At 37.9% G+C, this 23,577-nt stretch overlaps 1 protein-coding gene across 2 annotated transcripts; it reads left to right on the forward strand.

Annotated features, from left to right (window-relative positions):
• Positions 1 to 313: 313 nt before the first annotated feature.
• On the forward strand, positions 314 to 22,929 carry PRRG4 (proline rich and Gla domain 4). Of its 2 annotated transcripts, none has more exons than XM_070762305.1 (6): positions 314 to 610; positions 1,781 to 1,893; positions 5,535 to 5,698; positions 8,374 to 8,422; positions 9,918 to 10,050; positions 21,363 to 22,929. In XM_070762305.1, the coding sequence occupies exons 2-6, from the start codon at positions 1,791 to 1,793 to the stop codon at positions 21,583 to 21,585; spliced, it is 672 nt and encodes a 223-aa protein (XP_070618406.1). In that variant the 5' UTR covers positions 314 to 610; positions 1,781 to 1,790; the 3' UTR covers positions 21,586 to 22,929. The 2 variants fall into 2 exon arrangements, with proteins under 2 accessions (XP_070618406.1, XP_070618397.1); XM_070762296.1 differs by lacking the exon at positions 314 to 610 and adding an exon at positions 685 to 845.
• Positions 22,930 to 23,577: the final 648 nt, after the last annotated feature.

Here is a 23,577-nt window from a genome sequence, read left to right on the forward strand (position 1 = left end):
TTGAACTCTCCAGATTCCTAAGAGGTCAGTAAGGGGCGAACATAAGCGCACTAGAGTGTCTTCCATCCCCTGTCCTATAGTCTCTCCTATATCTCGTATTTCTTCTCTCCTATAGCCTCTGTAACCTTCATTGTGTATTGGACAAAATAAATAAATATAAATAAATAAATAAATAAATAAAATTGCAGTTTATTTCAGCTAGCAGCTAGGAAAGTTTTGCAATTGTACAAGAAGTCCTCTTAAACTTATTCGAAATTATCAAATCACAGCACAACCTGAATCCAACTTCCGTGGGTTGAACGCGTTGCGCAAAGAGAGGGACAAAGACAGCAAAACGCCATGTTTCCCAGGAGACCGTTCCGAACACGTTAGGTAAAACTTCGTCCTGCGTTCTGACTACGAGCTGATTTAAACATTTAAAAATGCGCTCCCTTCCGCGGCGGACTTCTCTTTCCAACCCTCCGGAGCCCGCCCGGAATTGAGGTGGGCGGTTACAAAGGCAGCAGCCGTGACATTATATGATCTCAGGCCCTCGGCAGCTCTTCGAGAGCGGGTTTAGGGAAGAGAAGATGCCTTCGCGGAGCTGACGTTTGAGCGTTGAGCGCAACAGGTAAGGCCGCGGAAAGGCCTCTCGCGGGGAGGGAAGGGGAACAAAAAGAAAATCATTGAGCTTCCCGCTCCCTTGTGGGATTTCCTCGAGTGACGAAATAAAGTCTCACCAGAGAAATATCTTCCTGGGACTTTTGCTATGCCCGTCCGATTACTTGCTCTGCTTTCTAAATCGTGTCAGGCTGGGCGGATGGGCAGCGGGACTTGAGGCGAAAGATGTCGTTAGCTTGCCTAAGGTACTCGCGTACTTTCATTATCCGGCTTGTTCAAGGTGTACGCTGCTGCCCGTCCGAAATCGGGTTCCTGACGATTAAGAATTAGGATTGGGCCGAAAACGAAGTTTCGCTTGAGAAAGACAGCTGAGAGGTTATTAGTGGGTGTAGCTATGTCTTAGTTTCCTTCTGGCGGAGTTGCTCTGATACAGTCAAACTCCGTGAACTCCACTAGCCGCCCTCGAAAAAGCTTGTAGTTGCAGCTAGTCCAAGAGTCCTTGAGGAGCAGTGGTCCCTTTTCTGTTCTCAGTCTCTTATGGAAGTGTGTTTCAGCATCTGGCCAAGATATTATTGAAAGAGAGGAAATCAGTCAATCCATAAACAGGACATAATTCTTGGCTATGTGTTCTGGTTAACAGCATTAACTGTTTTAATATTGGATTTGTATGTGATCTATTGCCTGTTGTGAGCCGCTCCGAATCCTCGGAGAGAGGCAGCATACAAATCTAATAAATTATTATTATTATTATTATTATTATTATTAATTATTCAGTAAAATGCTGATTAACTATTTACATGCATGTCCTTTCATTCCTGTAGTTCCTCGTCTCTTGTTTTGTGAATGGGATTTTGTGAGCCAGCAACTTTGCCATGCAAAATTCTAAGGAAAGGAAATGTGGTAGCAGATGGGTGTACAAATGCTTGGCCTATGTCTTCAGTGGTTATATTCCTCTTTCCTTCTGATTCTTTTGTAATTTCTGGGAGCAGTCTAATGCCGTTTATATTGTGAAACCACAATGGTTGTACAGGTTAGGCTAGTTTGTGAGAGTTCTGTAACCTGTTTCCAATGCGGCGTTGATTGTACTTGACTTGTGCTAACTTGTGTCTTATATTCTTAGAGTGAGATTTAATCCTTTCTAAAGTCTGTAGTGACTAATCTATTAATCTTTTCTTGACAGGCACCAGGCTATGTTATTTTTTTACGTTTTGCTATTTCAGCTGCTTATACATTTGTCTGCATTTCCTCACTGCGCAATACCAATCAAAGAATCAAAGGGTGCAATAGAAGAAGGTAACTTATTTATACTACCGGTAATAATTGTATTTTTGTATTAAAATTGTTACTTCATGCTAGCTCAGTAATTCTGGGAGTTGAACGCAACATGTCATAGAAGAGCCAACTTTGCCTACCCCTGCTGTAGCCTAATCTAAATGTTGCTCAAAATGGTTCAATCAGAGTTCAAGTATCATTTTAATACACACACACATACACCACATGTGTTTGTGTGTGTGTAATAGTTTGTGGTAATCAACATAATAATGGTTTGTGGTAATCAACATAAGGGAATGAAATAAAAAATTAATTGTTCTGATTTAAACCATTTTTTTCTCAGACAATTTCTTTCTAGCATATTTTGTTAAACATCACAATAATATGTTACAGCCAGTTATATAAATACATGATCTAACCTTTCTAAAACATCATTTTCATGTTGTAGTAGTAGTAGTAATAGTAGTAGTAGTAGTAGTAGTAATAATAATAATAATAATAATAATAATAATAATAATAATAATTTATTAGACTTGTATGCCGCCCCTCTCTGAAAACTCCCGGCGGCTCACAAGAGTAACAAAACAATGGAATACAAATCTAATGGTTAAAAACTATAACTAAAAACTATAAAAACTATAAACTATAACTAAAAACTATAATTAAAACTACCGGTAACTAAAACTAAAAAAGTTTCATTTTGTAATGAAAGTACAATTCACCAACATCATTAATTATCCCTTAATATAGCTAAACATTTACCATATTTCTTCATCAGGTATGTCTGCAGCTTCTAGAGCCCTAGCTAGTTCTGAAATTGAGGGAAACTGCCAGATCCTGTGCAGTTACCGTAGTCACCAGGATTTAAGGCTGATTCAAAAGCACAAATCAAACAGACCAAATCCAAGCACTAGCCAAGTGTAATCTTATTACTTTTCTGAGATCAAGCCAGATTGTCCAATAGATTATAGAAATTTACCAGTCTGCTGGCCATATCCCTAAACTTTTTAAAAATTCCCTTGACAGACTCCAGTGTCACCAAATTTGGTAGCTCTTTGGGCAAGTTCAAGTTCTTTTAAAATAAATTCCTGCTCATTATCTTACAATATTTTTCTAATAAGTAACAGATAAAAAATGATGCTGTTCTAAAAGTTCTTACAGTTCTATATTGATGCATGCTACAAGACATGCTAAGGGAGAGTCATATCCAAAGTATCTGTATGTCTTTGATTATAGCAATAACATTTAATAATAGCACTTATATACCCCTTTACAGCCCTCTCTAAGCATATTGCCCCTAACAATCTGGGTCCACATTTTACCCAACTTGGAAGTCAACTTTGAGCTTAATGGGATTTGAACTGCTAAAATTACAGACAGCCACAGGCAGCAGAAGTATCCTATCTAACCACTGTACCACCTAGGCCAGTGATGACGAATCTATGGCATGGGTACGCAAAGCCACATCTGCTGGCAAGCAAACCATTGCCCTAGCTCAGCTCCAATTGCATGTGTATGCCGGCCAGCTGATTTTTGGTTTGCACAGAGGTTCTAGGAGGGAGTTTTTGGCTTCTAGAGAATCTCCGGGGGAATGGGGGAGGGTGTCTCCCAGCTCCAGGGAAGCCTTTGGAGTCCAATGAGGGTGAAACATGAGCCTACTAGGCCTACCAGAAGTTGGGAAACAGGCCGTTTCTGGCCTGTAGAGACTTCTGGGAGGTGGGAAAGCTGTTTTCGCTCTCACCAGGCATTGAATTATGGGCATGGGCACTCGCACATGTGTGATAGCGTGCGCGCATGCTCTTTTAGCACCCAAGGAAAAAAAGGTTTACTTAGGCTTGTATAACACCAATATTCTTTAACTTTTGGCCAAATTGACCTTTTGCACATATATACGAGCAGATCTCTAAGATCTAGGTTATCATTTCCATATACAGTAGTACCTCGTAATACGAACCCCTCGTCTTACAAACTTTTCGAGATACGAACCCAGGGTTCCAAATTTTTTTGCCGCCTCTTACAAACTTTTTTTGCCTTACAAACTCGCTGCCGTGAACGCTGAACCTGGAAGTTCGGCAACAGTTCGGGTTCGGGTGACCGCCGAGAAGCACCACCGCCCAGCTGTCACCTTCCAAAACAGCTGGGGGGCTTCTCGGCATTCTCCTGAATGCCAAACATGGAAGTTCGGCAAAAGTTCAGGTTCAGCGTTCAGATTCGGGAGAACGCCGAGAAGCTCCGCCACCTAGCTGTCACCTTCAAAGAAGAGCCGCGGAGCTGTCGGCTGGTCAGGAGGCTCAAACGGAGGTGGGGAATCCCAATAGAGAATTCCAGGGGCAGAGCTTTGACGTCACAGAGACATCCTTCCTGGCCAGCCGAAACATGGACTCCAGGAAGGACGTCTCCGTGATGTCAAAGCTCCGCCCCTGGAATTCCCCACCTCCGTTTGAGCCTCCCGACTGGCCGATAGCTCCGTGGCTCTTCTGTGAAGATGACAGCAGGGCGGCAGCACTTCTCAGTGTTCTCCCGAACCCGAACTTTTGCCAAACCTCCGGGTTTGGCGTTCGGGAGAACACTGAGAAGCCCCCCGGCTGTTTCGGGAGGTGACAGCCGGGCAGCGGCGCTTCTCGGCATTCTCCCGAACTTTTGCCGAACTTTTTGGGTTCGGCGTTCAGGAGAACGCTGAGAAGCGCCCAGCTGTTTCAAAAGATTTTTGTTTTGTTTTTTTTTAAACTTGCACACATTAATCGGTTTTACATTGTTTCCTATGGGAAACATTGTTTCGTGTTACGAACTTTTCACCTTATGAACCTCCTCCCGGAACCAATTAAGTGCGTAAGACAAGGTATCACTGTATTTCAGTTGTATGGTCTTACAGAACTGTATTCCTTGATTATGGGAAATAGCCAAATTTTCCTAAATATCAGAAAATCTCTATGTACCTAAGCTTTTTTATATAAAATGTCCCTTCAGTGCTATGAAATAGGGATTCAAAACAATTAGTTTTTTGCCTTAATAGTAATAAGTAATGTATTTCTTTTCCTTGAGAATTTCACTTATCCATGTTAAAATATAAGAAAAGTAATTCAAGGCAACAATGAATAGAATAATGCTGCCAAACAAAGCTTGTCCTATCTTTTGCATTTTATAGAAAAATTGAGATAGTTTTAAAAAGATACTATTAAACAATACTTTGCTTATCAGCTCTTCTTTTCTATTGTTTTGTTGGGTCAGAAAACTATGTCTTGCATTTTTTTAAATTGTAGGTGTTTTTTAAAGTGTTTTTATGATACTGTATCTTATAATATTTAAGCAAAAGATACTTTAATTCACAGAGTTCAGTAATAACGAATGACAAGCTAAAAAATGGGTTCTGGCATATAGGCTGCATCTGGCATCTTTCTCATGCTGCCATGGTTGCAGGAATGTAGAAAAAATAATGTATAATTTAAGCCACAATGACCACATGGTTTTCTGATATGACTTGGGAAACATCATAGATGAAAAATATATAGCATGATTAAAAACTATCTTGACTTTCTCAATATAGCAGTAATAAAAGAATGAGCATACGAAGAATTATAGACGAAATAAAGCGGCGAGGAATTTTAATATTTTAACAAATCCTTGGATTCTAAGATATTAACATTATTTTAACTATATTTTAGTATTCATCCTTGCAGAGAAAGCCAATTTATTCATTGGACGACATCTTCTATTCAACCAATTTGACTTCGAACTAATAACCCAAGGAGATCTTGAAAGAGAATGTCTTGAAGAGCAATGCAATTTTGAGGAAGCAAGGGAAATTTTTGGGGATTCAAAAAAAACAGTAATTATTTAATTTACCAATGATATTGAACATTTGACATGTGTATGTCTTTCGATTGATAACAAGTCAACAGCATACTTTGCAAAGGAGCAGCTGTTAACTTTTGTTATATACCAGTGATGGTGATCCTTTTTCGGTTCGCATGCCAAAAGGGGGCATGTGCCCACACCCATTCCCTATCCCCCCCCATGTATGCGACCCCTCCCCCCCCTGCTGCCCCTGTGCATACCAACAACCCCCCACCCCTGCTTATTTTAGATTTATATTTAATTGGATTTGTATGCCGCCCCTCTCCGGAGACTCGGGGAAGCTCACAGCATGTACAGAAAAACAAGAACAATAATAACAATCCAATTAATACATTAAAAAACAATCTTTAAAATTCTAATTTAAAAAACTATCAATATCATTCATTCAACAATCAAACTAAAGCATTCATTGGTCAGGGGAGAAGATCTAAGGAACCCCAGGCCTGGCGGCAAAGATGAGTTTTTAAACTCTTTCAGAAGGCAAGAAGAGTGGGGGCAGTATGAATCTCCTGGGGGAGCTGATTCCAGAGGGCCGCCCCCCTACAGAGAAGGCTCTTCCCCTAGGTCCTGCCAGCCGGCATTGTTTGGTCAACGGGACCCTAAGGAGATTAACTCTGTGGGACCTCACAGGCCTCACTGAAGCCTGGGACAATGAAAAAACTGGCAAACTGGAAGTTCAGAAAAATGGAGGTCCACTTTGCCCACTGTGCTGTTTTTTACTCTCCAGAGCCTTTAGGGAAGCTTTCTGAAGCTCCAATGTGTAAAAAACAGAAAGACAATTTTTTTTCTGAACTTCTGGTTTTGGTGTTTTTTTTACACCCTGGAGCTTCAGGGAAGTTTCCCTGAAGGCTCCGGAGAGCGAAATGGCCTTCCCCAAGGCTGAAAATCAGTTGGCCAGCATGCACATGCGCGCTGGAGCTGACATAGGGCATCGCTTTGCCTGCCCTCCTATATGACTGCGTGCCACAGGTTCGCCATCGCTGTTTTATACCCTAATAATGAAGCCTTCTAAGTTAGCCCCGGTCATCTTGTTCTTCAGTTGTTTGAACTGATCCTTTGAGATAAATTTAATTTTAATCTATGCCAATCAATGTACATTCAGAGTGACAAAGTTATTCTAAGTTCTGTCACACAGGGGTGGAACATGTGATGGGCTCCTATAGTTACAGTCAGGTACGCAGTACTGGTAGCAAAATTTTGGTCAGGTACACAGTACTGGTAGCAAAATTTTCATTTTTTTTTTTCTTTTCTTCCCTTCTGGGCTCTGGGTATGTTTTTCTTATCACAGCAAATGAGGTTGAATATGTATAATTTTAGAAGACTGTGTGCGTGTGTGTACATACATTTTATATAGTAGATAATCATGGGTGGGCTACTGCCCGGACAGAGGAACACACTGGGGTAGCGAAAATGGAGCTCCACTCCAGAGCACTCAATTTGCACTGAAAGATGTTGAAACAAAATGCATAAGCCATACCCACAGTTTGGTAGTAAAAAATTTGGTAGCCCATCACTGGGTGGAAGCCATCCCATTTAGGAAGGCGCCATCAAATATACACATGAATGTCTTTATAAATCCAAACACGTGTGAAATAGAAATACTGTACTTTATTTTTCTTGGAACTAAGAAAACTAGCTGTTCAAACTTTGTGTGATCAGTTTAGCAGTGATACCCACCGTTTCATTTACCAGTCAATGTCTAACAGAGAAAAGGATTTGAAATTTGTAGTGGGTATGTGGATATTTATTTTTGTATTTATTTAGATAAGTATAGATCTCAACTCATATTGCAAATGTATGAAGGCACTAGCGTTAGTGATTTATAAAAACTGTATGTGGATGATGTGAAAAAATCCTAAACACTATTCAGTTAATGCCAACAATGTTCATACATATTCTATGCAGTATTTTTTCCAGGAAAATATATGTTTCTTGTGGAAACAGTTTCCTTTTTCCAGCATCAGATTATGGTATCCTGGATGCTGGTAAAAATGTAATATCCCTGCAATAGTGTTTGAATATTCACTCAAGTATAAAGTCGGAATGTAAGTCAAATGAACAGAGTTTTGAGAAGCAAATACCACTGTTCAATACAATGTATCTTGTTCTGGGAACAAGATTCAATAATTGTCACAATCCAACTATTTCAATTTGTTTATAAAGTGACTCAAAATAATTTATTTAAAGTATAAAATCATGTATCTCCTGTCTTCCCCTTCCCCAGTATATCAAAGACAATTGAAATTACAAATTCAAAAATGTCAATATAAATTGACATTTGATCAGTGCAAATATACGTTTTGCTAAATAAATTACTGGGGTATTGAGATATTTAATGTCTAATTTTAATACTTGAAAGCAAATACAATTAAAAGGTGATCTGGCAAAATCTGTCTCCTTTAATATAGATATATTAAATGTATAATACACACACACACACACACACACATAGTAGCCAAACTGAAATAGGTAGGTAGGTGGGTGGGTGGGTGGGTGGGTGGGTGGGTAGGTAGGTAGATAGATAGATAGATAGATAGATAGATAGATAGATAGATAGATAGATAGATAGATAGATAGATAGATATTAGCCAAACTTGGTCAGGCTCATGTAGACATAATCTAAGCACATTTCTTTTTGTTTTTTAGATGTCTTTTTGGTCTGAATATACTCTTAGAAATCTTGGCTCAAATATAGGTAAGACAAAAACTATATACTGTATTAAAATTATTTTGACATATAATATCTTGGTTTATTCTTCAGTCTGTGATGAATTACAGTTGTTCTTTCAGTGGATATAGCAGACAAGAGATCCATGCTGTAATCAGTGTATTGATCTTCAATAAGACATTTTTTGTGGTTCTTCTGGTAGACACAGCAAAATAAAGGAATTGTTGACACTACCATTGCCGCAAAAATGATTACATTTATATTAGAAAACGGCATTCACAGTATTATGACTTGGCATTTTCTCTTTTAGTTGCTGTATTTTATATATGGAAAAGTGTTTTCTTTCAAACTAGTAATGCATAGAAGGGCAAGGTTTTATTAACTCAGATGTTTAATTTCCTGCCATTGTCTTCTCTGTCCTATCTGTGATCATGCAAGTCATATTCACTACATTAAGTTCTGAATTATCTGTGAACTAATGTGTGGAAATTTTAAGCATTTCCAGAATTTTTTACATCACATTAGCAAAATGTTTGCTTCTACGATAGTTTGCAGTGTCCTCCCATCTGAATTTCCTACCCAGGTCTTTCCTAAGTTACTGGTGCAAATTTGAAAAGTATCAATATAAAACTTTTTTGGTTGAAGAATTTCTTCATAGAAGATATTTATGATAGGCTACCACTGGTCAGGTTGAACTTCCTGACATCTATCTAGTTGGGCAGGTTTTAGATATTCTTCAAAGAACCTTCAACTGGAGCAGAGAATGATTTTTTTGTGTTGAATGAGTTAAGGTTAAGGAACTTTATGAGACACGACCTATTGCTACAGGAATCAAGGGGTAAGAATCCACTGTTTGCTCCTCCACTTTCCTTTCTCTTGTCTGTTTTCAATTGCTACAGCTTGTGAGGAAAAATCTCAAGAAATTTCACAATGGAAAAGCTAAGAGATTTGCCTGGCACTCAGAGAGTTTTACTTAGGGAATCTTTGGATCTTCCTGCCTAAAAACCAGAAAAGTTTCATACATAGTCACAAAATTTACTAGAAATGGAAGCATAGAAGAAAAATAAGTCAATCATCTCTCTCTCTCTCTCTCTCTCTCTCTCTCTCTCTCTCTCTCTCTCTCTCTTCTCTCTCTCACACACACACCCTCTCTCTCCCTCTCTCTCCCTCTCCCCCTTTCCCTCTCTGTCTCTTTCCCTTCCCTGCCTCTCATATATACATACAAAAGCCTGTTAAAACTATTCACATTAGCTCCATGAATAAGTTATTGGGCTTCAGCAGATTTTGAGAGTTTCTGGTACAAAAGTCACTACTGACTGTTACTTATCACCTAATTCTTTACCATTAAAGAGCTATAACTACATAATGGATATATTACTTTTATAAATCTGGGGAATTTATTCCTTATATTTACTGGCACACTATGATGACATTTTTCTGGCAATACTGGATTAAAGTGTTATTTAGATCAGGAAACACTGAGATGGTTGAATATACTAAATAGTCTTACCTTTATGTGCAGACGACAAAGCAGCAGAGAAAATTGACGTTATAGGACTTTTGACTGGATTGATTGCAATTGGAATACTATTGATTATACTTGGATTGCTTATTTATTATCTGTGCCAAAGAAAATGCAAACCCAGGTTACCAAGGTAAGAAAATAAATGTTATAGTTATCAATATCATTTACAATGTAGATATTAACATTAAACATATTACTGTATCAGAACATACCGTAGTTTGCATTTATTTGCCAGTTACATCCTGTATAGATTTATGCTGTATGTACATGATAACTTCTGGAGAATTGGTGAGATGACAAAGGTTTGAACAAATAATATAATTCCAATATTCAAAAGTGTGAAGATGATTGACCCAGGAAGTTATAGCTAGTTTAATGTCTCTAATGGGTAACCTATAACAGAACAGATTGTCAACAAGCCATGATGCCAAGAGTTGTTACCATTTTCTGAAGTCAGCATGTATTTTGTCAAGCTAGGTTCATCTTAGGGTTTTTTAATGACAAAGTGACTAGTTTGGCAGATTAATGGAATTCCGTGGTGTAGTATATCATATTGTTCTTGGAGAGGGGCGGCATACAAATCTAATAAATACTACTACTACTACTACTACTACTACTACTACTAATAATAATAATAATAATAATAATAATACTGAGTGGTTAAATATGGACCAGATAGTAATAGGATCTGAAACATTTGCAACTAATAAGTACATCCAAAGAGTGCTCATAAATGATTCTATAGCTTCCTGGAGAGGAAATATTGATATCCCTGGTGCTGTATTGAATGGATTGAATTGAATGGCCCAATGCTATTTCACATCTTTATAAATGACTTGGAAAATATGAAGATGGAATGGATGCATATTAAATTTGTAGATAACATTGGATGATATAATAAAAATATAATAATGATAATAATAACAACAACAACAATAATAATAATAATAATAATAATAATAATTTATTAGATTTGTATGCCGCCCCTCTCCGAAGACTCGGGGCGGCTCACAACAATGATAAAAACAATATTATAGTAGCACAAATCTAATATTAAAAGAAATAACTAAAACCTTATCATATTAAAACCAGACAACACATACATGATGTGGATTGATTAATACCATAGACAAAAGCACAATTGGAAACAACCTCACAGGCTCAAAGAAAATCTGATATGAAGATATTCAAATGTAAATGTGCTTGATTAGATAAAGCATTGGAAGACTGATTTGCCAGATAAGATTCCAATAAAGGACAATATCTGTAGTTCAGGGTTCAAATGGGAGTCTTTGGTATCTCTGAGCTTGTTGCTTTCTTCCAGACATTTTGTTATCCAAACTAGGAAACATCATCAGTGCTAGTAAGGAGTGGGATTTGCTCTCAATGTATATTCTAGTGGATTGCCCTGTCAGTATTGGTGGGGATGATCTTAGAGATTCTTTGGTTGGGCTATTTGCTGTTGGCTTGTTTGGCAGTTCCTTGATTGGGATATTTTCTTGATTGTTAATCTGATGTTAACATTGGAGTTAATCTATGCTCTCCTGAGTCCCGATGGCTGGTCAGCTGGTGCTTTAGTCTTTTTGTTACCTTTTTGCATAATCTTTTTCCCAATATCTAATTTATAGATATTATTTATGTCTATGTATCTATTGATAGTTAATTTGTCAGAGTGCCAGGATTCTAGAAATTTCTTAGCATTTTTGGACTTGGCTTGGTTTAGGATGGTCAGAGTTTTCCCAATTGAAACTATGGTTAGATCTGTTTATATCTTGTGAAATTAAAGCCACAATAAAGAGTTTCCATCATATCTTCTGACTTTAGTTGATGTTCGTGGATACATTCCGCTATTCTTCTGTTTATCCTATGTAGTGGCTGTTGCAGTCATTGCACTGTTGTAGATAACGCCTGTTTTTTTATTTCTGGGGCTTCTGGGTCTTTTGGTTTACTTAAGATGTTTTGAAGGGCTTTAGTTGACTTGCATGCCACATTGATTCCATGTGTTTGTAGTAGCCTGTTGGTAGTTTCCAAGATGTTCTTCATGTATAGCAGTGTTATTGAATTTCAACCAATCGAAACACCCAGGATTATGGATCTCATAAACATCCACCTAACCATGTACTTCCAATTTGATGGACAAGCTTACCAACAAATTAAAGGTAGACCTATGGAATCACCACCTTTAGGACTTATAGAAGAAGTCATTATGCAACGTCTAGCAGTCATAGCACTTCCACAAATAGAACCCGAAATAGGGATCAGATATGTAAATGATATCTTCACCATGATAAAAAAAGACCAGTTAGAGAACACCCTCAGAACCATCAGCAACATCTTCAAAAGAGTCCAGTTTACCAGAGAAAACTCACTACCCTTCTTGAACAACCTGATCAGAAGAGGCCATAATGGCAAACTGGAAACATAAGTATGTTTCTACCTACAAAATCCACCTACACCAATCAGCTGCTGATACTACCAAAGATACAACTCAACCTCTGGTAAAAAAAAGTTGCATGAAAACTTTATTTAGACTAGCACAACTCACTGTAGCAACCCTGAATAGCAGAAAAAGGAAATAGAGCATCTATACAACATATTCCAGCAAGATGGATATCCACACAACTTTATCAGAAGGTTTCTGATCACTCAGCCCAATACAGCACAACTAACACAAATCCTAAAAGAATAACTCTAAAATCTCAGAAACCAACAAGACTACTACAAGTACATGGAATCAGTGTGGCACACACCAACAAAAGCCCTTTAAAACCTCTTAAGTATACCAAAAGACCCAGCAGCTCCAGAAGAAAAAAAACAGGAGTCATCTACAACATACAGTGAAAGGACTGCAGCAGGCACTGCATACAACAAACAGGCAGAAGATTGTCAGAACATATCCATGAACACCAACTGCCAGTCAGAAGACACAATAAAAACTTTTTAATTTCACAACTCATGGACTGGCTTAACTATAGTTTCAGTTGGGAAACTGTGACCATCCTAGTCCAAATCATGTTTAAAAATGCTAGGCTATAGACGTAAATAATAACTATATACTATACAAAAGGGACAATCAACAAGCCAAAAAGGGAAAACCTACCTGCAACCAACAACCAGATTGATCATAGATTAACCTCATATTAACCTCATTGACCAAGATTAACATCATATTAACAATAAAGTAAGCAAAACCCCAATCAAAGAACTGCCAACAAGTCAACATTAAACAGCCCAACCAAAGAATCTTCAAGACCACTTGCACCAACACTTGATAGGACAATCCATTAGAATATAACTAGCACTGATGGTGTTACTTGTTTTGAGTAATGAAATGTCTGCAAACAAATAACAAAGCCCCGAACACCCTCTCACAAATAAGATGTAAGTACAGTGATACCTCATCTTACAAACTTAATTGGTTCCGCGATGAGGTTCTTAAGGTGAAAAGTTTGTAAGATGAAACAGTGTTTCCCATAGGAATCAATGGAAAAGCGATTAATGCGTGCAAGCCCAAAATTCACCCCTTTTGCCAGCCGAAGCACCCATTTCTGTGCTGCTGGCATTCCCCTGAGGCTCCCCTCCATGGGAAACCCCACCTCCAGACTTCCGTTGCCAGCGAAGCGCCTGTTTTGCGCTGCTGGGATTCCCCTGCTGGGATTCCCCTGCAGCATCACAAAAACACGGAAGTCCAGAGGTGGGGTTTCCCATGGAGGGTAGCCTCAGGGGAATCCCAGCAGCACAAAAACAGGTGCTTCTCTGGCAATGGAAGTCCGGAGGCGGGGCATCGAAGCGGCAGCGGTGGGTTTGTAAGGGGAAAATAGTTTGTAATAAGAGGCAAAAAAATCTTAAACCCCAGGTTTGTATCTCGAAAAGTTTGTATGACGAGGCGTTTGTAAGACGAGGTATCACTGTATTTAGGAGAACTTGCAGTCCACTAATAAGTAGGAATTGAAGGATATGATTAATATAGATAACAATAAAGGGGAATTTAGCAAGTGGCATTACTTGGAGTCCAAATGTTGGCTTGTGTAATTCAGTAGGATCTCTACAACTCTCAGGGTTTCATTTTGGATTATTTTCAGCCCTAGCTTAATGTAGCAGGTCTTGAATCTGTGACTTTTGCTTATACATTGCATTGCATAAAATCTACATCTGTGTCATATTTCCTTCCAGAAATCTCTTAACAGATTAAATAAAGTTTAGAAGTTTGAAATTTTGTGATTTTTTAAATAAAGACTAAATAACATATTAAAACTTTTATATTTTACCTATGTTTCCTTAGATAGTGCAATATGAGTAGCGAAAATTAACAATTCGTATTTTCTCGCAGTAATGGGGCTGGTGTTCCAAAACTGAAATTAAATGGTATATCATATTTTTATAACACATGCATTACAATGTACATCTTGTCACATCAGTTATCTTCCAAAGGAGTGAGAAAGCTTATCCTTAGTGCAATCAGTTTGTTAAGCATATCTAGAATAGGATTGTTCCTAGGACATTGATTATTTTAGAATGTACTGTACTGTTCTTCAAACAAATTGTATTTATGAGGTCATCCCTTAACATGTTCTTCAATAACAAAACATTGTGGGAAAGAGCTTTAATTATTGCAAATAGTTTTTTACTTGATAGCCTATGAAGGTATGATACAGCTTCTTAAAAATTAGATGAGTGGTTATTGAGCAACACTATAGCACGATTGTTTACCAATAATATTTTCAATAAAAAGGAATGTTAGAATGTTATTTGTAATTAATCATTTGAATCAACCACAGCAAGCTCTAAAAATCATGGCATGCAGTATAACTCTCTTCTCAGCTTCTGTTGAATATTACTTTTTCAAATTGTTACAATGGTGTGACAATGGTGTGAGATATATACAAGATATGTACATATCTTATACCATTGTGTCCAATAGTGAATTCAGAGTAATACCTTCAGCAGCCTTCAATAGTCTTTGATAATAGACCTTAACTCTTTTCATAAATGTAGCATTTTACTTTATCCTTTTGAGAAAGACCACTAGTGATGCCAGAAATTTATAATTGTCATTTGGCATCAGCAAATGGAAGTTTTGGTCTCCAAATAGTATGAGATGTTGTTGTTTGGAAAGATGACAATATGATAACTCATTGCCCATATGTATTAGCATGTGCCATTTTCAAATGTCTATTTTCAAAATGTTTTTATCTTTTGGTGTAATTATTTTGTTTTGATCCTTATCCTATATTCATTATTGCATAGAATAAATAAGTACCTAATCAAATTATTTGTAAGGCTACATTAATCATATTTGTGTCACATGCTAGAAAAAAATAGAGTGTAACTATTTCATTGGCTGTGTTTTGTCCTAAATTCCAGTTGGTTTTGTTATTTCCCCTAGAAAGATTTGCATTGTTGTAACAAGATGTAATTTCTTCTGAATTTTGTAAGAGTTTAAAATATCATGTGAAAAATTAGTGAAATTAATGTTTAATTCAACTTAATCTCTACTTTGAGTTAATGTATAAATATATAGAATACAATGAATTTCCTATTAACCTTACTTTATTTTCAAATACGTCTTTTTTCCCATTAACCCAAGAATATGTATATACAGTATAATTGTTCTGTATTACCTGCAAGCAGTGTTATATGTCACGAATGAAGGCAAATATACATGTCCCAGGATGTTGCAGGATCCAATCTGGATCAGTCACTTCTGGTCCCAGTGACTGACGCAGATTGGATCCTGCAGTGTAATATTTCTTAATAAGTTTCTGGAATAACATTTTACCAATGAACAGATTTGTTATCAAGTAAGCTACTTGATACGTCAGGGCATTGTAACCATATCATAATAATCAGAAAGGAAAACTAATCAGTGAAAGCAGAAAGGTTTTGTTGATTTTAAAAAATGATATGAAATAAGCCTGAAATAGAAATATTTGAAGCTTCTGAAAATTGAGTTTAGACATTAGACCAGGTATAGTCTGTACTTATGAGAAAGCAGAGCCTGCACTTGCAGGAATACACTAGGAAGAAGGTGTGTAGTTATGAGGAGTGGCCTGCATAGTAATGATGATGCTCTTAAAGTGTCTTTGTGATTTTTTTCAAACTAACTATGTTCAAGTTGTCCGTGTTCAAAAATGTTACTGAATTATTTTGGACCAGTCATTTTCAATTTAATCTACCTCAGAGGGATTCTTCTGGGATTAAAATGAAGACAATCCCCATTTTTTGATGTCAGATTAGATTAGATTAACAGAATTGGAAGGGTAGGTCATCTAATCCAACCCCCTGCTCAAGCACCATTTCTGACAAATGGCAGATTTCTTCTTGATAGTCTCAAATGATGAAGATCCCACAACTTCCGAGAGCAAGATTTCCATTGGTTGATTGTTCTCACTTTCAGAAAGTTCCTCCTTGATCAATTTCTATCCATTATTCCTTATCTGTCCTTCAGGTGCTTTGGAGAATAGCTTGATTCCTTCCTCTCTGTGGCAGCCTTTCAAATATTGAAACACTGCTATCATGTCTCCCCTGGTCCTTCTCTTCGCTAAACTGTCCATGCCCAGTTCCTGCAAATAGTCTTCATATGTTTTAGTCTCCAGTCCCCTGATCATCCTGGTTGCTCTCCTCTGCACTTTTTCTAAGTATCTTTTTTGTAGTGTGTTGATAAAAACTGGATGCAGTACTCTGGGTATGGTCTAACTAAGGCTTTATACAGTAGAGTGGTATTAATACCGCCCTTCATCTAGATTGTATCACTCTGTTAATGCAATTTAGGATTGTATTGGGGTTTTTGGCTGCCGCTGCACGCTGGTAGCTCATATTTAGCTGGTTGTCCACTAGGACTTCAAGGTCCCTCTCACAGTCACTGCCACTAAGCCTGGTTTCACCCAGTTTGTATGTATACTTTGGGGTTTTTTAACCTATGTGTAGGACTTAGCTTTTTTCTACATTGAATTTCATTTTGTTAGTTATGGCTCAGCGCTCAAGTCTGTCAAGATCCGTCTGGATCCTGACCCTATCTTCCAGGGCGAACCCTTTTCTGGTTGCATGCCAAAAGTGTGTGTGTGTGTGCACCCATGATAGTGTGCATGCGTGCTGGCAACCACAATACAATGAAACCCCTGTGCATGCATGTATGCTCCCCCTGTGCATGTACTCCGCACTGTGCCTGCACACATACTCTTCATATGTTTTAGTCTCCAGTCCATCAACACATGCCCCCTGGCCTGTTTTGGCCCTGGAAAGCCTCCTGCACTGGCAGGAAATGGTGGGCGGCTATTTCTGGTTTGCTCTCCACAGAGAGAGAGAAAGAGGGAGGGAGGGAGGGGGAGAGAGGGGGAAGAGAGTGTATTGCCAGGGGCAAGTGGGGCAGGGAATGAGCTCCAGGAGGAGGAGGGCACCCATTCTCCCACATTGTGAAGCATGCTTTCACTGCAGGCCATGGGGTATTTTGGATCTCCCCCACCCCCATGCCCCACGCCAAGGGAAAGCCAGCCCGGCTTCTCCTTCCCTTCTCTCTTCCCCCTGCTCCCTGCTCATTCCTATCTCAGGACAGAGGAGCACGTGCTGGAAATGTATGTTGGGGGCATTTTGGAGCGTGTCTTCTGATACCCACCTACCACCACCCCCGGCGCTCACCCACAACTCTCTGCACTCTTCTTGTAGTTCCCCAGTATTCCAGGATTTTTGAAAGATGTGGTGCAGTGGTTCTAATTTATTTATTTATTTATTAGATTTGTATGCCGCCCCTCTCCGTAGACTCTTATCTGACATCTGCTAACTCTGGAGTGTAATCCTAGTGATTTGTATACATCAAATTCAGACAGGTGTTCTCTTACTGGGTTTTTTTGCTTATTTTAACTTTAGTTTCCAGTCTGTTTTTGCAGTTATATTTCTGAGCTATAGTTCGCTAAAGATCGATGCAAAGAATGAGTTAAGCAGCTCTGCTTTCTCTGTTGCCTATTATTTCCTTGCCATCTTCACTCTTTAGTGGACCAACTGTTTCCTTGATTATTTTCTTATTTATATATTGAAAGAAACTTTTTAAAATTATCTTTGACTTTTGTTGCAAGTCTTTGTTCATTCTGGGTTTTTGCTTTCATGCTTTCTCTTCACAGATTCTGGCTATCTGCGGATAATCTGCTTTAGTTACGTGTCCCTCCTTCCATTTTTTCTACTTGTCCTTTTTTAAATTCAATTTGTCAGAGAGATCTTTGTGCAGCCATTCTAGTCTTCATGGATTTCTTGTTTTTCTTTATCGGTATTGTACTGGTCTGAGCCTTTATGATCATATTTTTCAGGTTTTCCCAAGATTCTTGGGTTATTTTTCCCTTTTCCCTTTCTTTATCCAAGAAAATTTTCCCAAGTTCCCTCTGAGTTTATCAAAGTCAGCTCTTTTAAAATCTAAGACTTTGGTGTCATGTTCTAGTTTGTGTTTGTATTATGTTGAATTCTAGTATAACATGGTTGCTCTCACCCAAGTTTCCTACAGTTTCAACTGCCTCTATCATTTCTTCTCTGTTTGTACGTATTAAGTCCCAGCATGACTGTCCCTCTAGTTCCCTCCTCTACCTTTTGGATAACAAAAGTTGTCAGCTAGGTTGGTTAGCAACCTATTTGATTTTTCACTTGGTGCAGAATTAGTTTTCCAATTGATAATTGAAGTCCCCCATTATCACTATTGTGTATTTCCTACATATGTTTTGTTAGTTGGTTGGCAAAAAAGGTATCCATTTTTTTCTGTTTGATTGAGTGGCCTATACTATATGCCTATGGCCATCTTACTTTTTTACTTTTATGCTGACCCACATGCATTCCAGGTGGTTTTCTTTTTTGCTTAAATATAAATCTGTAACAATAAAGTGGTCCTTAACATACAGCGCAAGTTGTCTTCCTTTTTTGTGGTCTGTTTATTTTGAAGATTTTGTATCCTTGTATCGGTATTTCCAGTCGAGGGTTTCATCCCACCAAGTTTCTGTAACTCCAACTATGTCATATCTATCTTTGTGTATTAATATTTAAAGTTCATGTTATTTATTCCCCAGACTTTGCACATTTGTGTGTAAGCACTTGAGATTTGTGTGCCTGACTCTGGGTGTACTTTCTGTGTCTTCTATTTGGGCATTTGGGTTTGTCTTCCTTCCCATCACTCTTTAGTTCGTTATTTGCCTTGCTTATTAGTGGTTTTTGCTTGTGGTTAGGTCCTGGAGATTATATAGAGTGGTCATCCTCCCCCCTCATTATAGTTTAAAGCCCTCCTGATAAGGGCAGTCATTTTCTGAAAACATTCTTCCCAATCTTTGTGAGGTGTAACCTGTTCCTTGCCAAAAGCCCATCTTGGAGGTAGTGCAGTCCATGATCCAGGAATTCAAAGGCTTTTTGGCGACACCCTTTAGCCAGTGGTTTACTTTTAGAATTCTTTGTTCTCCTACTGGATGTTGTCCTTTCATTGGATATCTTAAGCTCTGGCAGAAAATAATCCACCTACTTTGAGAATTAGGTTGCATGAATCTGGAAACAAAATCACATTGTTTTTATAAATTTCATTTTCATTTAATGGTAATGGTAATTAAAGACAGTAATTATAAACAGTTATCTTTAAAAACAATTTCAATAAAAACATTCCATTGTCCCATATTCAATATAAAATTGTTTCAAGAAACTTAACACTACACTACAAATGCCCAGAATAGTTAATTTTTATCCTAAAATTCCACTGCCATGAAAACCTCTGAGGGATTTATAAATAATTTATGGAACTTGAGAGTTAAACAGCAGAAATGGCCTTGACTTGGAGATTAATGTCTACTTGTTTCTGTGTCTTCTGTTCCAGAAGCTGCTTAGAGATCTTGGTAACTCTCAAAAAAAATGCAGAGAAAAACATGAATTTTCATGTTACAATGAAATGTAAAATTTTAACACAAATTTTTGCACTTAAAAGTTATAGTATCCATGACCAAACTAGAATTATAATTGTGGTTTATCTGAAGATGAGCCATTTCCTGGTTCATTTTGTCACTCTGCTGCTATTTGGCAAGGCTAACAAATCTGGTGAGATCATCCATGTTTTGTTTAGTATTACACATCAATCAGGAATTTGGGCTTGCTTTTCTTGGAATAAGTAAATTCACAAGTATTTTCTCCTTGGTTTGTGCTCTGATTTGTATTCAGAGGTTACTATTGTTGCAATCTAACAAATCATGGATCCTGCAGAATGCAGCTGTGAGAGCAATCATGGGCTTTCCCAGATATGCCCATGTCACACCAACACTCCGCAGTCTGCACTGGTTGCTGATCAGTTTCCGGTCACAATTCAAAGTGTTGGTTATGACCTATAAAGCCCTTCATGGCATCGGACCAGAATATCTCTGGGACCGCCTTCTGCCGCACGAATCCCAGCGACCGGTTAGGTCCCACAGAGTTGGCCTTCTCCGGGTCCCATCGACGAAACAATGTCGTTTGGCAGGACCCAGGGGAAGAGCCTTCTCTGTGGTGGCCCCGACACTCTGGAATCAACTCCCCCTGGAGATTAGGGCTGCCCCCACCCTCCTTGCCTTTTGCAAACTCCTTAAAACCCACCTCTGCTGTCAGGCATTGGGAAATTGATTCCACCGGGCCGTTTCCATTTTACGCAAGGTTTGTCTGAGATGTATGATTGTTTTTATATTAAGAATTTTAAATTGTTTTTATCGTTAGATTTGAACCGTTTTGTGTTGTGAGCCGCTCCGAGTTTTCGGAGAGGAGCGGCATACAAATCTAAATAATAATAATTATTATTATTATTAATAATAATAATTATTATTATTATATGGTTCTTTCCACCAGCAGACGTTAAGGGAAGTAGCTGGTTGCCTGATTCAAGATATTTTTTCAGAGTATTGATTCACTATAGCAGTTATGGAGTGCTCAAAGCATGCGCAAATACGCAAAGAAAACCATGTACGGCAGAGACCCGATGACCAAATGTCTGGCAGGAAGTGCGCATGCATGCCTAGCACAGCTGAACTAGGGTGTCATTATGAGAGGGCATTGTGTGCCACCTGTGGCACGCATGTCATAAGTTCACCACCATGGCACTGTAGTGTATATGTGACCCTGATTTCATAGGAAGGACACTTCATCTCTCAAAACAAAATGCATCTTACTACTACTTTCAAATGATGATTCTATGGTGTATTATAGAATTGAAAGAATGAATGTACAAAGGGAAATATTGGGAAGCTAGATTTTTTTTTTATCTTTTTCAAAATAGATAATTATATTTCCCAGTGTAACCTTTTAGATCTATTGGGATTAATGTTTTCAAAATTCCCATTCTGGAAGATGTTGGTTAGTAAGGTTGTATTAACTTCTAAACTAGGAATCTGAAGATAACTTCCAATTGATTAATTACCCTGATATTTGATTGTCCTTATTCATCAAATGTGTGTTTTTTTTAAATTCCAGGCGCAGAAGCTGCAGGAGGCATAATTCTTCCATCGTGTTCCAAAGACAAGAAGAGTTTTCTTTAAATCCTGTCCCTCCTCGTACTATGGGACAGATAGGATTGCCAACTTATGACCAAGCCATGGCATTAAGAGAAAATTATGATACTCCACCCCCACCATATCCTGGACGTTCAGGAAACCTGAAAGTATTCAAAAAATCTCTCTCTCTTCCAGGTCCTTAGTAGCAATAGCAAAAGCATTTAGACTTATACTTGTATACCGCTTCACAGTACTTTACAGTCGTCTCTAAGCGGTTTACAGAGAGTAAGCATATTTCCCCCCCACCCCAAATATCTGGGTCCTCATTTTACCGACCTTGGAAGGATGGAAGGCTGAGTCAACCTTGAGCCTACTGAGATTCGATCTGCCAAACTGCTGGCAGCCAGTGATCAGCAGAAGTAACTGCAGTACTGCACTCCAACCATTGCACCACCGAGGCTTAATGAACAAACATGGTCTATGAAACTGTTGAGAATTAGTCTTAATAACAGATGTGCAGCTGAAATGCTATAGTATAGCACTCTAAGACAGTCTGAAGAGGCCTGCCTAGGATGGACTAAAGGATAACATAAACAAGGAACCCATTTCTCCAGTGTTCTAGTAATTCTGAAAGACTCATTTCATTTATGTGTGAACTTGGCTTCTATGCATTTTGAGCCACTGAGTAAACTGATATGCAGTTTTCCCTTTTTCAATTTTGAAAATTACAGTAATTTTCTAGTGTATTTTTGTTTTGAATGTTTTCCCATGATAAAAATGTGTGTGCGTCAATTTTTAATTCACAGTGACTACCTGGTCTTGTCCCTACAGTTTCGTTGGCAATAATGTTGGCAGAAGTACTTTGCCATTGCTACCTTTCTAGGGCTAGGAGAAAGTGACTGGCTCCATTTCACCTTTGTGTCTAGGGCAGGATTAGAATTTAGTTTCCTGGTTTCTAGTTCAGTGACGTCAGTACATCAAACTGGCTCTAATATGATAAAAATTCTAACACATAATTTCAATTGACTATTTGATGTTTCTTATACTAAGAAGAATATATATACATGTGGGTGTTCTCAATAAGTTTTTATAAATAAAATAACAATTTGTACTTAGTTCCATTTTATTTTTTTAATGCCAATTAAATAATGAATCTGAAAGAAAATGTCTAATATCTGAAAAACTATCTGAAAAACTGAAGCCAAAGATTAATTTAGCTATTAAACAGACTTTCGTGAGTTCACAAAGAAGAGATGAAGTACCATCGGTAATTGCTATTCTTTAATTATTTGAAGGGAAATATGGCTGCAAGGTGAGGTTGGGTCACAGCAAACAAAAGTGCATCTGGGTTTTTAAAAAAAAAACTAAAGATAGATTTGTTTTAAGACACTATTAGATGCTATCTAGTCAGCAACCAGATTTTCCCCCTGGCAATCTGTTCCTAACTTTAAGTCGTCCAAATGTGATTGTGACTACCATTTTTGCTTCTCACCTAATGACAGAAAAGTGTCTTCAATTTTCACCCTAAATAAAGGAATTATAAGAAATACCTTGGCTCTGCAGTTTACCAATCTTTGTTCTGAAAGAAAATGTTACATGCCAAAGCTTTGAGCCAGTAAAATATTAAACCAATTTGTCTGCCATATTGACTTATACAAGCTTGCTAGAATTTCTGTAGGAGCCATTTCTGCAGACCATTCTACAACAGTTTGAATCCTTTGTTGTCCACTTTTGTCAAAATAATGAAACAAGATTGTTCAATCTATTTCCCCTGCACAATTCATAATGGCAATGTTGTATCTCAAAGTCTGGGTCTTTTTCAGTGGATAAAAGTTCTAATTCAGACTTCAATATTTGAAAGTAGGTCCCTACATGTCAGAATAATTACCTGTACTACAAACTTCCCTCAGCTGTTAATCTCAAACTTCTTTTAACTGCATTTCCTACTATCCCCAGCTGCTCTCTAGGCACCAGCACAAAAGTTGGAAGTCAGTACTAAAAATATGTATCTTATTTTTTTCAGCATTCATTTTTACATTATCTTGTTATTGCTATTTGTAATTCTCAAATATTAATGCAAAAAATGTTGAATGTAATTCAAGCACAGAAACATGCAGTAATTCATTCAGGAGTCAGGGAGAGGATTCTCCTAACTTAAACATTGGAAACATTTAAAACACAATTTATGAAGTCAA

This window comes from Erythrolamprus reginae, chromosome 1 (assembly GCF_031021105.1).
Source record: "Erythrolamprus reginae isolate rEryReg1 chromosome 1, rEryReg1.hap1, whole genome shotgun sequence".
NCBI classification, from domain to species: Eukaryota; Metazoa; Chordata; class Lepidosauria; order Squamata; family Dipsadidae; genus Erythrolamprus; species Erythrolamprus reginae.

Coding starts and splice junctions, on each gene's coding strand:
- PRRG4 (XM_070762296.1), top strand. CDS start 826: ATGTCGTTAGCTTGCCTAAG. Junction 1,894..5,534: donor AAAGGGTGCAATAGAAGAAG/GTAACTTATTTA, acceptor ACTATATTTTAG/TATTCATCCTTGCAGAGAAA. Junction 8,423..9,917: donor AAATCTTGGCTCAAATATAG/GTAAGACAAAAA, acceptor CTTTATGTGCAG/ACGACAAAGCAGCAGAGAAA.